The following is a 14,654-nucleotide window of genomic DNA, read 5'->3' on the forward strand; positions in this document are numbered from 1 at the left end:
CAATAGAGGAAAATAATAGAATGGGAAGGACAAGAAATATCTTCAAGAAAATTGGAGAAATGAAGGGAACTTTTCGTGCAGAAATGGCTATGATAAAGGACAAAAACAGTAAGGACCTAACAGAAGCAGAAGAGATCAGGCAAGAATACACAGAATAATTATACAAGAAGGATCTCAATGTCCCAGACAACCATGACAGTGAAATCGATGATCTTGAGCCAGACATCCTGGAGTGTGAAGTCAAATGGGCTTTAGAAAGCATTACTAACAACAAACCGAGCGGAAATGATGGTATCCCAGTTGAGCTATTCAAAGTCCTAAAAGATGATGCTGTTAAAGTGATGCACACATTATGTCAACAAATTTGGGAAACACAACAGTGGCCACAGGATTGGAAAAGATCAGTTTATATTTCAATCCCAAAGAAGGGTAATGCCCAAAAATGTTCAAACTATCGCACCATTGCACTCATTTCACATGCCAGCAAGGTCATGTTAAAGATCCTACAAGCTAGGCTTCAGCAGTATATAGATCGGGAACTACCAGAAGTTCAAGCTGGGTTTCGGAGAGGTAGAGGAACTAGAGATCAAACATTTGCTGGATTATGGAGAAAGCACGGAAGTATCAGAAAAACGTCTATTTCTGCTTCATTGACTATGCTAAAGCCTTTGATTGTGTGGATCACAACAAATTGTGGCAAGTCCTTAGATGGGAGTACCAGACCACCTCACATGTCTCCTGAGAAACCTGTATAAGGGTCAAGAAACAACTGATTGGTTTAGAGTAGGAAAAGGAGTTCGACAAGGATGTATATTGTCACCCTGCTTATTTAATTTATATGCAGAGTACACCATGCGGAACGCTGGCCTGGATGAAGAACAAGCTGGAATTAAGATTGACGGGAAAAACATCAACAACCTCAGATATGCAGATGACAGTACTCTAATGGCAGAAAGTGAGAAGGAGCTAAAGAACCTCTTGTTGCGGGTGAAAGAGGAGAGCACAAAAGTAGGCTTGAAACTCAACATCAAAAAAACTAAGATCATGGCATCTGGCCCCATCTCACCTTGGCAAATAGAAGGGGAAGACATGGAAGTAGTGATAGACTTCACATTTTTGGGATCCAAGATCACTGCAGATGGTATCAGTAGCCATGAAATTAAAAGATCTTTGCTCCTTGGGAGGACAGCTATGGCGAACCTGGGCAGTATAATAAAAAGTAGACACATCACCCTGCCAACTAAAGTCTGTATAGTCAAAGCGATGGTATTCCCAGTAGTAATCTATGGCTGTGAGAGCTGGACCATAAGGAAGGCTGAGCGCAGAAGAATAGATGCTTTTGAGATGTGGTGCTGGAGAAGACTCTTGAGAGTCCCTTGGATTGCAAAAAGATCAAATCAGTCAGTCCTAAAGGAAATCAACCCAGACTATTCCCTGGAAGGTCAAATGCTGAAGCTCAAATACTTTGGCCACCAAATGAGAAGGGAGCACTCCCTGAAGAAGATCCTGATGCTGGGAAAGACAGAAGGCAAAAGAAGAAGGGGACGGCAAAAGATGAGATGGCTGGACAGTGTTGCTGATGTAACAAACACAAATTTGAGCAGACTTCAGAGCATGGTGGAAGACAGGAGGGCCTGGCGGCGTGCCTTTGTCCATGGGGTCGCAGAGAGTTGGACTCGACTGTGCGACTACAACAAAAGTGTCTATACCGACTTCTTGAAAATTATTGCTTGTTCTTGCAGAATATACCATTAACCGTTTAAGACCAACCCTTTGCACACATATAGAGTTAAATTGGTTATGTGCTACATCTTTGTATATTGAAATGATCCTAAAGGTTCATTCACAGCTAAGTAATCATTTAACGGTTTTTAAAATGTGTTGTCTGTTAAACCATAGCCAGCATTGACCTGTTTACATTTTGAAGATACTGACCTTTCTCCCAAAGAACATGGAATCCTACAGCTAAGTGTTGACTCTGCTAGATCAATTTCACAGGCCTGTCTGTGCCGATAAGTTCAGTTAAAATGTCTGAGAATCTTTGAAGTAGCTGAACCAGTAGTCTTTCCTAACCCTCTCCATTACTGTTATCTTTGTGAGAAGAAAATCTGCAAATGTTAGTCTTTCTCTTCAAAGAGGAAGAGGGGTGAAGAACTTTTGGGGCCCAGCAAGTGAAGGTGATTGAACTACAACTTAGTCTTGCATAAATTAGTTGAAGTTAGTATGAGTCTGAAACTGTAAATGTAACTTCTGTAAGAGAATTTAGTGTGCAATTGAGCTTAAGTGGTGACGTATATGATAAAGTGTTTGAAGTTTGAAAAAGTAATCCTATCTACAGTAATTGTGTACTGAATGACATGAATTATTAATCTGATCACCAACCAACATTTTAGCTCAGAATTATCTATCTTTTATGTATTTGTGCCCTATTCTTATATCAACAAAGCTGCATTTATTTTATAGTGGAGGACGGTTTAAAAATCCAACTTAATAAATAAATAACACATAATAAATTGATAGTGCTGATAATATTGTGTCATGTTCTGCTCTTTCCTGAAGCAGCAAGAAGATCCTAGGCAACTTTCTAGGCTCGGTTTGGAAAAGGAGACTAGAGCAGGGGTGTTGAACTCATTTGTTATAAGAACCAGATCTGACATAAATGGGACTTTGTTGGGCTGGGCCACGTGTTTCATAAAATGTAATACCAGGTAGTGTAACATAAAACTTTATAAAGGACACAGATAAAAACAATAAAATATATTATTTTTAACTTAAAATACAAATATGCTTAAAACAATAACACTCTTGCTATGTTTTGTTTATTGAATAGTCTTTGATAACTGATCCTAAACCATCTCCTCCCTGCCCTTCAAAGATGTCTGCCTAAAATGGAAATGTTGGGGAATAGTAGGACTTGGCAATTCACTTTTAAAAACAAAATATCCAGAAAAGGCACAAGCACTACAGCAGAAACTAAAAATATAAGCTAAAAATATAAAATGCTTTGAGCCTAGGAAAATATAAAATGGCTGAAGAAGATGATGATATTGGATTTATTTCCCGCCCTCCACTCCGAATCTCAGAGTGGTTCACGATCTTCTTTATCTTCCTCCCCCACAACAAACACCCTATGAGGTAGGTGGACTGAGAGATTTCACAGAAGCTGCCCTTTCAATGACCCAAAGCCATTCCAGAATCTGCAAGTGGGAGAAGTGTCTCTCCCCCCCTCCACGTCTGATCAGAGTACCTGTGGTTCTCAAGGTGTAATGTTCCCCTTAGGCTTTGGCTGTGGGTTCCCAGCTTAAAATACTCAGGCACCCATTCTCAGGTCCATTCAGCAGAGATGAGCTGGCTTGAAACATCAGCCATTTGCCAGAAGACAGTTGAAGCCTTTGGTTTTTGGAGTTAATATATAAAACTGGAAACTGAAACAAATGCTCCACCCAGTAGGACCAAACTAAATCATAAAGATATTGGGTGGGTGTGTGTGGGGGGGGCGGGGGAGACTGTTCCATTACATACAAAGAGTTGCAAAGAAAATGCTTAATGGATTTTCCATTAAGATTCCTGGGCACAGATAGACTACTCTGGGAATGGAAAACCTGCTCCACATTTCCTTTGCAATTTTTTCTGTGTTTCAGCGGAGCTCAAAGAAGAAGCCAGTGACAACAGAGGTAGTAGCCCTTGTCCTCTGCTTCTTACAGCTTGATCTTGAAAAGGTGAGGACAGGCAAGGGGGAAGAAAGCCACGGACCTGATTAAAGCCATGGCAAGCCAGTTCTGGCCCATGGACTGTGAGTTTGACACCTCTGCACAAGAAGATATTTTTAGAGTATCTTTAGGTGCAAATATCCAGGTAGGTAAAAGAGCAAGAAAGCAGGTGCACAGATACAGCTGTAGCCCCAAAGCAAGAACACCACATGTGATGTCTCCAAATTGCTTCAGCCGGTGAACTCCAGAAATTTAGAGTTTCTTTCTGTGGCCAAATCTGACTGCTCTTTTACAGTGTAATCATAAACAAGAGTTACAGTTTTCTAAGCTCGTTGACTTTAATTGAATTAGTAATGTGTAATTAGGATTGCATTGAAGGGTGCCCTGCTAAATCCACACAGATGTAAAACAGTCCATTCTCACACTTGGACATATGACTTCCTTACAAAAAATTGTTTGACAAAAGCTGATTTCTAAGAAGATACATATATAATACAAATCAAGAGTTTCAGCATAAAGATTTTTGATGTGAGAATGTGTATTGCAATCAGACATCAGCATTCTAGAGTAGGGCTGGAACATGAAGAACTTGAATAGGCATTTCTCAGAAAAGGAAGTAAAGTGTTTTAAAGAAAATATGTAAGTTTAGTTCTTCTTGATGGGGAACATCAAACCAGTCTGGGTTTTGAAAATTGTATGTGATATTGTATAGGGTTTTTTTCTATCATAAACAGCAATTATTAGTGTAAATATTTTTTAAGCAAAGCATACATTTATGAGAAGGTTAATTGCAATAGCTTGAAGAGGATAGTTCTATAACACTTTTTAAATAAATAATTTTACACAAGACTTTTTACGTGAGACCTTCAAACACCCAATAAATCCCAGTGATAGATAAGAGTAATACAGATATCATGCAGTTGCATCCCAAAAAGAGGAGCATTAATTTCTGTGTTTTAAAATTGCCCTATTGAGTACTGACCAGTTAACCCCGTGAAAATTTCTTTAGTGAAGAAGTATCTATCAGACATTTCAACAATGTAATTCTAATTAAATCAGCAGATCCAGTAACATTTTGTCAGGCTCTCCATTACTAGGTCAGATCCCAGGACTGGCTCACCCTCCAGCCTCTTTTCTGGTATTGACCTAGGATGACCCTCGGAAGCTTTAGAGGAGGGAGATTCAATTGCATCTCAGGCCACAGGGAGGTCTGGCTCTTCACTTCTGGCCCACCCTTAGACAGATTTTTAAAGGGTGGTCTAGAGGCAGAGTGGCCCTGGTTTCTACCAGTCCCAACAGCCCTGGAACTAGATTGTGGGAAGGACAGGGTCCAGTGCTATTGGTTCCTCCCCCAGGGCCTCTTTGCCTTCTGTCCCACTTGTCCTCTTGTCTCCTTCAAATGACCATGTGCTTGGTCCTCACAGTCTTCCTCTCCCCCTCCGTGAAAGACAGTTCTTGTCATGCCTCCTTTGGAAATGGCTGCTACTGTGGCCTCTGCTTTTTCCCAGGACTACCTGGGGGATTCTCCTCCTTTGCAGGCTGTTGGGCCACTTCCTGCAGATCATGGCTGGCCTGCTTTCCTGCTGCCTCTGACTGCCAGAGTGCTTGTGGAGCTAGTGAGTTCAGAGGTCAGGCTGCAGGCTCTGGATATGTTTTCTTCCACAAAATAATTACCATGTGAAAATTATCTTGATCATATCATCTCACAACCAGTTCATTTGTCTGCATTTGTGTCTCATAGAACCGTAGGGTTTTTCAAGCAATTGTACCAGTTTTTAAAGAATTCTGAGTCGTTTTATAGGATGACTGTGCTAATACATTAACTTGTTTAGTTTTTATAATAGATTGTGTGATTGCATTGCTTATTCAGTTGTGCTTTAAGGCAGAGGCCCCCAACCTTTTTTATTCCAAGGACCAGCCCCATGGCTGGCCGGCCCACCGCGGCCCCAGAGCCAGCGGCCACCCCCTCCGCGGTGCCTCCTCCTTCCCCTGTTTCCTCCTCCTTCTTCTGCCCCGCCCCCCGCAGCCTTGCCACCTGCCCCTGTGCAGCCTCGCCGCCTCCTGTTACCACTTTAAGACCAGGGAAGGTAAAGCGCCTTCCAGACCAACCTACCCCCCCCCCCACGATCAGCTGATCCAATCGGCCAGGAAAACTACAACAGTGCAGCTGTTTCAGCGGTTGCTCGCCGCTGCTGCTGTGGTTTTTCCCGCTGATTGGATCTGCTGATCAGCAGGGGGTGGGGGAGGTCGGACTGGAAAGTGCTGCATGGGACCTTCCCCGGCCTTAAAGTGGTATAAACGGGGGACAGCGAGGCTGCACAGCCCACCTGGAAACAGGCCATGGACTGGTCCAGGGGTTGGGGATCCCTGCTTTAAAGTACTTTCCGCCTTCTGGATTTAGCTATCTTCTCTGGTGTTTTATTATTAGGAATGAGAATGACAAATAGGCATGGCTAAGTTATGTAGCCTAGTCATAACTTTAATTTCTTTGAGCTAACGCTTTTAGGTTCATCGCTGGCAGATAGCCAGAGATCTCATTATTAATATAGTGGTGTCAGTTCAAAAGGAGCTCTGTAATGCTGTCTGCAAAGGTTTATAGGTCTTTTGAGAATACTTTGCTGAATATTGCATTTCCTGTAAGGTGACAGAAATGTTTGTTCAGCATACTTGACTAAGCAAGATAAACTTTTTGAATGTTTTTCCTGCTAGTCTCCCATGCATAAGCACTTTATTTGCAAGTTAGTATACTGGCTTGAAGACAATATCAGTTAGGATATTCCATATATTTGAAGTCATTTTGCGGAAGAGACCATGTTGAAAATGGTTTAATACTACCAGAATTTTTTCCTGGAAAAAATAGGATCCCTGCCCCCCCCTTAAAAAAATTAAGTAAATTAATCATTGTAGTTATTATTTTAGCAGATAAATGATAATGACAGCCTCCCAGCTGGCAGTCACTGTTGATGTTGAGGAGAAGAGTATAAGTGTATTTGATATATCAAATGTCTGGTGCTGTTTTACTGCTTGCTTATAATTTTTGTAATGGTTATATTAAATAAACTAAGCAATGCATATTTGAATAATAGAATATGTTTGGCATTTGTATGGATATACTGTTTTAGACAGACTAATATTGTTACTGTACAATCCTAACAGAGTTACACCTTTCTAAGCCTATTGACTTCCATTCAGGACTGTAAGACGTGTGTGTGTGTTTTGGTAATGCAGGATGGCATACTTTCATGGTTCTTCAGTACTTTTTTTATTCCTGTGCTATGGAAAACACGTTAAATCGATTGTACTATATTAGCTGTATAGATCCTATTCTTAGTGCATAGAAACCTGGAAGAGGGCTGCAGTTTATAACAGGGGTTCCAATGGGTGTCATGGTACTTGCTGACACCCTTTCTTGTGCCTGCCAAATGTTTTTTTTTTGAAACAAGAACAGGTGAGAACAGGTGGGTTTTTTGCAAAACAGTGTTTCCGATTGACCATTGAAGAATTGATTGACTGCAATTTTTTTAAAAGTTGCTGTGATATTACATAGCACAAAGATCTTCACTGTGACTGAAGGTAAGTTGTGGCAGCCATTTTTGTGACAGCCAGTGTGTCCACCACACTGTTTCAGAATTGCAAAGGTGCCCACAGACTCAAAAAGGTTGATACCCCTGCTTTATAAATTTTATTTTGTGTATCTCTGTAACAAAACCATCCCTGGGTTGATCACACAGTACTTGGAATTCCTGTGGGAAACTTTATGCAGTGGCTTGTGCATTAATATAGAGAACTGTACTCTTTCCAAGGTTGCAGTGTTAGCAGTAAAATCCAGCAATGGAAGGAATAGTGCTGTGATCACTCTTCCTCCTTTTAAGTCAGGGGTGAGGAACATCTGGCCCAAGGGCCATTTACGGCCCTTGAGATCACTTGGTCTGGCCCTCAGGGATTGCTGGGCCAAGCCGAGCCACATGGCAGCTCCCTGGGGCCCAGCTGGCCAGTGAGGAGTGTGGGGCTCATCTGCACTGTGCAGTGGCCTCCCCAGGGCCTGACTGGCCAGCCAGGATTGCTGTGGGGCCTGGAAAAGTCACTGTCACAGTTCAAGTAAGTTTACCCCTCATTTCTTTATTCCTCTTTCTTTCAATTTCTTCCCCACATTTCTTTATCTCCCTTTATTCCCCCCATTTCTTTATTCCCCCTGCTTTCCATTTCTTTCCCACATTTCTTTATTTTCCTTTCTTTCCATTTCTTCCCCCTTTATTTCCCTTTATTCTCCTTTCTTCCTCTTTTATTTCTTTCTTCCCCTTGATTTTCCTTTATTCCCTCTCCTTTATTTTCCTTTCTTCCCCTCATTTCTTTATTTCCCTTTATCCCCCTTTCTTCCCCCATGTCTTTATTTCAGTTTATTTCCTTTTCTTCCCCCCATTTCTTTATTTTCCTTTCTTCTCTCCATTTTATTTCCCTTTCTCCCCCCCCCATTTCTTTATTTCTCTTTCCCCCCACTTGTCCCTTCCTTCCTTTCTCTCTCTCTCTCTGTGGCGCCTGAGTGGTGGGCATTGTGAAGGACTGCTGCTGGGGTATGTGGGTGCCTTTAAAGTCTGCTGGGAGCAGCTGCAGTTTCTGCATGAAGGAAGGGAGGGGTGGCAGCCAGCTACCACCAGTTCAGTTTGCACTTTATTATCTCAGATGGTGTGGCCTAATATGCTAATGCCTAATATTATTATTATTATTATTATTATTATTATTATTATTAATGTGTGTGACCTAATATGCTAATATTAGGGGATGTGGTCTAATATGCTAATGAATTCCTGCTGGGCTTTTTCTACAAAAAACCCCCGCTGGACCTAGGCATTTGGCTAGGATGGTGGGCTGGGTGTTTGTGTGTGTGTGCCAAATTAAGCTCTCCCCACATGACTTAAAACAGAAAAGCAATTATTTGCGTTAATTTTGCCAGCCTGAATTGTTCTTTCACCGCAGAGTACTGTTTTTTAAGTTGATAATTTTGTTTGGCCTGCAAAATGATGTTATAAATATCCAAATCGCCCTTGGCATAAAAAAGTTTCCCACCCCTGTTTTAAGTGTATCTGATCTATTAGTACAACTTCAGTTTCATGCATTCCATGTGGTCAATTGACATATTTCAGAGATCTATAGTATCAATCCTGTTAAAGCCAAGCAGAGGGTAAACTGGAGACTATAGCTTGTTTAACAAAGACACATTCCCTACCAGAGTTTCCCCCTTACTAGCGCTCTGTATACCATATTCACTGCAGTTGAGCCCAGATTGTGCTCTTACTGATTTATTTATTTATTTATTTGAGATTTATATCCCGCCCTTCCCACGAATGGCTCAGGGCGGCTTGTATTGTTTGAAGGAGTATTCAGCCACATGATTTCCTCTCTCCCGTACACACCAGAAGTCAGAATTAGTACAACTCAGTCTACTAAATCAGTGAAAGTTGCTGTAGAGCATTGGATCTCTTGCTGTAGAGACTTGCTGTAGAGCATTGGATCTCTGTGCTTCTGATGAAGTTCTGTTGGCAACATGAAACTTGTGTGCAAAATAAACCTTTTCAAGATCACTTAGCCCTATAAAAGCACATTATATATTAGTATTCCTTAATAATGGAAATCAAATTTCCATCAAATTTATTTTAAATAATTTAGGTTGCCACTGCAACACTGTTTACTTCAGTTGAAAGCTCAACTGCCTGTAACATTATCAGTGGCTAAACAGGAAAGGTTATATTTAGCCCATGTGCTCATTTAGGATCTGTGGTATGTCTGGAAGTATAGTAAAGACATCTAGATTGTTACAGACAAAATTGTTTCATTTTACAAGACTGTGTTTTATGCACTAGAGGAAGAAGAGATTGCATCTTAGCAATGGAAATTAAAATTGGCTTTGAAGCTAAAACTCCACTTACTTGAGGAGTGTTTTTTTTTTAGAAGTCTGTTTAGAGCGTGATGACTGTAGCTCTCAGAATACTCATTCAAAGGCTAAAGTTTTAGAAATTGTTGGTTGCCTATACCACATAGGTACTACATTGTGACTTTTCTGTAGCATATGGCTCTGCACTTAGCACTTCATCAAAATTACTTCTTGAAATGAGTTCTATCAATTTTGGCAGCAAAATGTTAATAGCTTGTTGACTTTGATTGGCTTAAATATAAAATTATATTTTGCATATAGAAAAACTTAATATCTTACAATGACAAAATTTTGTTAAAATGTATGTAATAAAAGAACCTTCCTTTCATTATCAAAACCTTCAATCTGTTTAATGTCTACCATTCTCTGAGGTTTCAGTCAAGGCTGGTAACAAGTCTGCTAGCTGAGATTATTTTAAAGTAGATGTTCAATGACTGAAGATAGGAACTTGAGCTTTACTCAAGCTTACAGTTACATAAAACTTATATGTATCTGTAGTTTGGCTCTCATGCTTTGCATTTCCTATTTTGTGTAGTTTGTGTTATTTGTAAGCCTTGTTTAGTCAGATGTTGAAGGTAGACCATTCATAGTCCATTAATTTTAATGTATCCATTTTCTTTTTTTCTTTTCTTTTTTTAAATTAAACTTAAAAAAACAATATACAAAAAGTAGAATCCTTGCACAAATAGCATTTTCATACTTGTTTATATAGAGTTCTAGGGTATGATGATTGATGGGTTTCTTTTTCTAAAAATCACAAAATGGCCATCTGCTTGAAAGAATTGATGTGTGAGGGAAACAAGAAATCTGCAACTCTTACTTTTCAGCAGGTGACGAAGGTTCCTGTTGCCTTAAATTGTAGGTGGTACAGTGAATCTTGCTGTGCTTAGTTATGCTTGAAAATAATAATTTTTCTTAAAGAAAGGACTACTAACTCATCTGGAAGTGTTCATTCTTGTCCTTGCAGATGAAGCCACAGGAGGGGGTCAGGGCATGTAGCAAGTGCTGTTTCTCAAGGAAGGAACACCAGAACTTTTAAAGTGCTGAGGCCAGTTGGGGCAGTTTGCTCAAGTTTGGGGGCGGGTATGTATTGTCTCTGTTACTGTACTAATTTGGTGATGGTATACTCTGATTCTTCCATCTGAACTTTCCTTTTTGTTGACTCACTCTGGGGTCTCTACACAGCACATTTGACTGGACAAAACTGGAAGGAGCTACACACATTGCTCACCAAATTACCATACACCTTAGGGAGGCTCACCTTGAACTTTTAGAACCATAGCTGTAGAGGCAGTGCAATACCTGCTATAGAAAGAAAAATGAAAGTAAAGTAGGTTGGTTAACCCTACTTAGATCAAAGTTCTGTAAGTATTCAAAGCAGTTTGCTAATTTTTCTGTTTTTTAAAAAATAGGAAGAAGAGAATTTATCCAAAGATTAAAACTTGAAGCAACGCTGAATGTGCATGATGGCTGTGTAAGTGACCTTTTAAAATGTTGCTTATACAAAATATTTTTATTTTATTTTTAAAAATGCAGAATACTTAAAGATATCTACTTCATGTTTTATAGATTAACTGTAATATTTAGTGTAGTGCATTTTTTAATGTAGGGTATGCTGTACTTTCCAAGATGGATCTTGCAGATAGTTTAATATAGTGCATTTACTTCTCCGTATGAAAGTTATAGTAATTCTAAAATGTGTTTAACCAAATTCATTCAAATGTAGAGATTTTTTTCGAGCCTTAATAAAAATTGGTTTCTTAAATATGCTGTATAAAATGTAACATAGGCATTAGAGAACTGAAATGTTGTATTCATTAGTTCATCCAGCAAAAATAGGTTGATTTACAAATTTGCTTTAAAAGACAGACTTGACATAATATGATTATAATCATGCATTGAATTTGTGGCACTGAAAGACTATGGTTTTATAAGGTTGTCAATCTTGGTTTGGAAATTTTTGGAAATTCGGGGTGGTGGTGGAGCCTGAGAAGGGCAGGGTTTGTGGAGGGGAGGAACTTCAGCAGAATATAATGCCCTAGAATTCATACTCCAGCTGGTGAACCTGGTCTCTGTACTCTGGAGATCAGTTATAATTCTCAGGTATCTCCGAGTCCCACTTGATGGATGGGAACTATATAGTTTTAGGATCAAGAAAGTTTAAAAATTAAATACTGAAAATTCATTATTACAAATTACTAGGCAATGTTTGAAGGTCTTAACCAATTTTTTTTCAAGACTTTTTTTTTGGGGTGCTGGTGAAGGAGTAGAGGAAGGGGTTAATTTCAACGATAGTGTTTCTTACCCTGTCATTCCCCCCCCCCCCATTCTCTTTGGCCCTATTCTGTTTGCACTTTGGAGTGCCACTTTATTACCATAGGGAATAGTAGCTGGTTCTTCCTAGTTCTTTTTATAAGAGTATAAAGTGTGTTTTAAAATTGCAGTAGTGTAAATATATTGTCATCCAGAGGGCTGCTTGTGCAGTTTGCTGTAAAAAGTGCAAGGCCTCACACATAACATGTACATAAACAGTATTCCATGTGCTGATTTTTTTCCATGTAACATTTTTGCACAAGGAAAATATCCTCCACGTATAAAAGCAGGTGGCCAAGAGCACAACTGTTTTTAATTTAATTTTATTTTTTTGCTGTGGTGCTTGCAGGAGGTATATTTTAGTATATTGGGAATTTTAAAATCCATTGGCTTTTTCAGAACTTCATATCTTTGGAGAGTTTAAATCTTAACATATCAGATTGTATAGCTATCCTTTATTCTTGCTTAACATTATTTTGGTTTTCTGAAGGATTGAGCTTTGTTTTAAATATTTATTCATAGGTGAACACAATTTGCTGGAATGATACAGGAGAGTACATTTTATCTGGGTCTGATGATACTAATCTTGTAATTACTAATCCATACAGTAGAAAGGTAAGATGGTTTGCTGTCCTCTCAAATCTTTTTGTGGGCAGAAAACTTGGTTATATTTACATATATGTGATCATATTGGAAGTGCTTTTTGTAATATTGATGGATCCTAGGGTTATGCTTCCAGAAGGATGCTTTATTTTGCTTGAAAGAGTTACGTTTACAAAAACAAACAAGACCTACCAGCACCCTACACGGAACATTTCAGTGTGATCTTGATCCCACCCACCCCCATAAATGCTCCTTCCCTGCTGCTGTTCTCATAGCACCTTTTCTCATGGTACTGATTTTGTTACTTGTACCTCAGAAGTTATTAGTGCTTCTAATTTTGTGTATTTTTGACATGTTGGCTACTGTAGCTTACTGTGGAAATGTTGATTATGTTGGCATTTATTGTCCCACTTTTGCTTTCTGTTCTGCTACTTTATGGCATTGTTTTAATTCATAAATGAAGACTATTTGGTTTTTGTTTCATTTAGTATGAAAATACTTGTAAATAGTAATGTGCTGAGGTGAATGTAAGAGTAAAGAAATAGATCATTGAAAAAGTTGGTGCAAATATTAGTCTGGGCTAAATGGGTGGTCTTTACCTATCTACCTAACCAACCACAAAAAGAGAAAGGTTCTGAAGATATAAAACAAGGATACATGGTAGCCTTCATGTGGCTTTTTTAGAGTAAAGTGGGAAGGAAATATGTATATTTTCATTTTCCCATGTATTACTTTAATAGTAATAATTAACAGTATATAAGTAAATTAACAATGTTTGTTTTCTAGGTTTTAACAACCATTCGCTCAGGACACAGGGCAAATATATTTAGTGCAAAATTCTTACCATGCACCAATGATAAGCAAATTGTGTCCTGTTCTGGAGATGGAGTTATTTTTTATACTAACGTGGAACAGGATGCTGAAACAAACAGACAGTGCCAATTTACATGCCACTATGGAACAACTTATGAGGTACTGCAATGTATATCTTTTTTCTACAGAGATGGGAATGCCTTCAAGTGCCTGGCTATTAGTTTCATACTTATTATTAAATATTGTTGACTGTAAGCCTGCACTGTGCAGGCACTGCAGCCCCATGCTGTTCCTGAAGGGCTAGAGAACTACCAGATAAATGAAGAGGCAGCAAAGGGACCCCTCTTGAAATCCCTTAGGTCCATCATACATTGGAGTTGGTATTGAATTATCAGTGGGATCAGTGTGCTTATAAAAACTGTTTTAGATAAAATAATTTAGAATTTGTATTTTCAGAATTAATTCAAAGTTAAAAAGTACTTCCCAATGTATGGAAAAGTTGAGTTGCCCTTGATACTCATATCATCATACAAGGAGCATTTTTAGATTTTCCCAGGAGCATGTGTTTGCTCAGTAGGTTTTTACACTTTTTAGAAAATCTGACCCTCATTTCATATAAAATTTAACTTGAAATACCCCTCAGTTTCAAAAACTGCCACTTATGTGGCACAAGGAATTACTTTTTAAGGAAAACAAATCCTAAATTTTCTTGGGTCCACAAATTGACTTTTGTGGTTCTTACAATCTTGGTTTTTATTTCTAAATCATTTACTTTGTTTTGCTACACTCAGTTGTTCTTATTGTTTATGCTCCAGATAATGACAGTCCCAAATGACCCCTATACTTTCCTGTCTTGTGGAGAAGATGGCACCGTAAGATGGTTTGATACTAGAATCAAGACAAGTTGCACAAAAGAAGATTGTAAAGATGTAAGAAAGACTTTTGAGTGTAAATAAAAAACTGTACTGTGCATTCTGAGATCCTGAGCTGTTTGAGTACTGCTGCTTAGGACTCTAGTGAGTTGTCAAAGGTATGACAGGACAAAATCATAAAAAAATAAATAAATCCAGGGGCCTGTATCCTATCACATAACTCAGCAAAGTTTGAAGTCTTCCTCCAACTTTCACTTCAGGAAGAAAATATTTACACTGAACGAAAGCTCTTTAGGCTGGAGGAAGACGTCAGACTTCTCTGAGCAGAAAGGTAGGATGCGCATTTTCATGTGTTTAAAACAGTTTTGATGATTTTGCTACTGGTGTTTTTCTCCAGGTATGCATTTTACCCAT

General features: G+C 39.0%; 1 protein-coding gene across 5 annotated transcripts in view; it reads left to right on the forward strand.

Moving 5' to 3' along the window:
• DCAF6 (DDB1 and CUL4 associated factor 6) overlaps window positions 1-14,654 on the forward strand; it is a 57,256-nt gene that overhangs the window by 3,879 nt on the left and 38,723 nt on the right. For 4 of the 5 annotated variants that reach the window (XM_060234486.1, XM_060234485.1, XM_060234483.1 and 1 more), the window contains exons 2-5: window positions 11,052-11,113; window positions 12,475-12,567; window positions 13,342-13,527; window positions 14,184-14,297. In XM_060234486.1, coding sequence (XP_060090469.1) covers window positions 11,052-11,113; window positions 12,475-12,567; window positions 13,342-13,527; window positions 14,184-14,297 — 455 coding nt within the window. Of the gene's footprint in view, window positions 1-10,634; window positions 10,723-11,051; window positions 11,114-12,474; window positions 12,568-13,341; window positions 13,528-14,183; window positions 14,298-14,654 lie in introns of those variants that run through there. The other variant, XM_060234487.1, reaches the window with a different exon arrangement.

Source organism: Heteronotia binoei, chromosome 3 (genome assembly GCF_032191835.1).
Source record: "Heteronotia binoei isolate CCM8104 ecotype False Entrance Well chromosome 3, APGP_CSIRO_Hbin_v1, whole genome shotgun sequence".
NCBI lineage: Eukaryota > Metazoa > Chordata > Lepidosauria > Squamata > Gekkonidae > Heteronotia > Heteronotia binoei.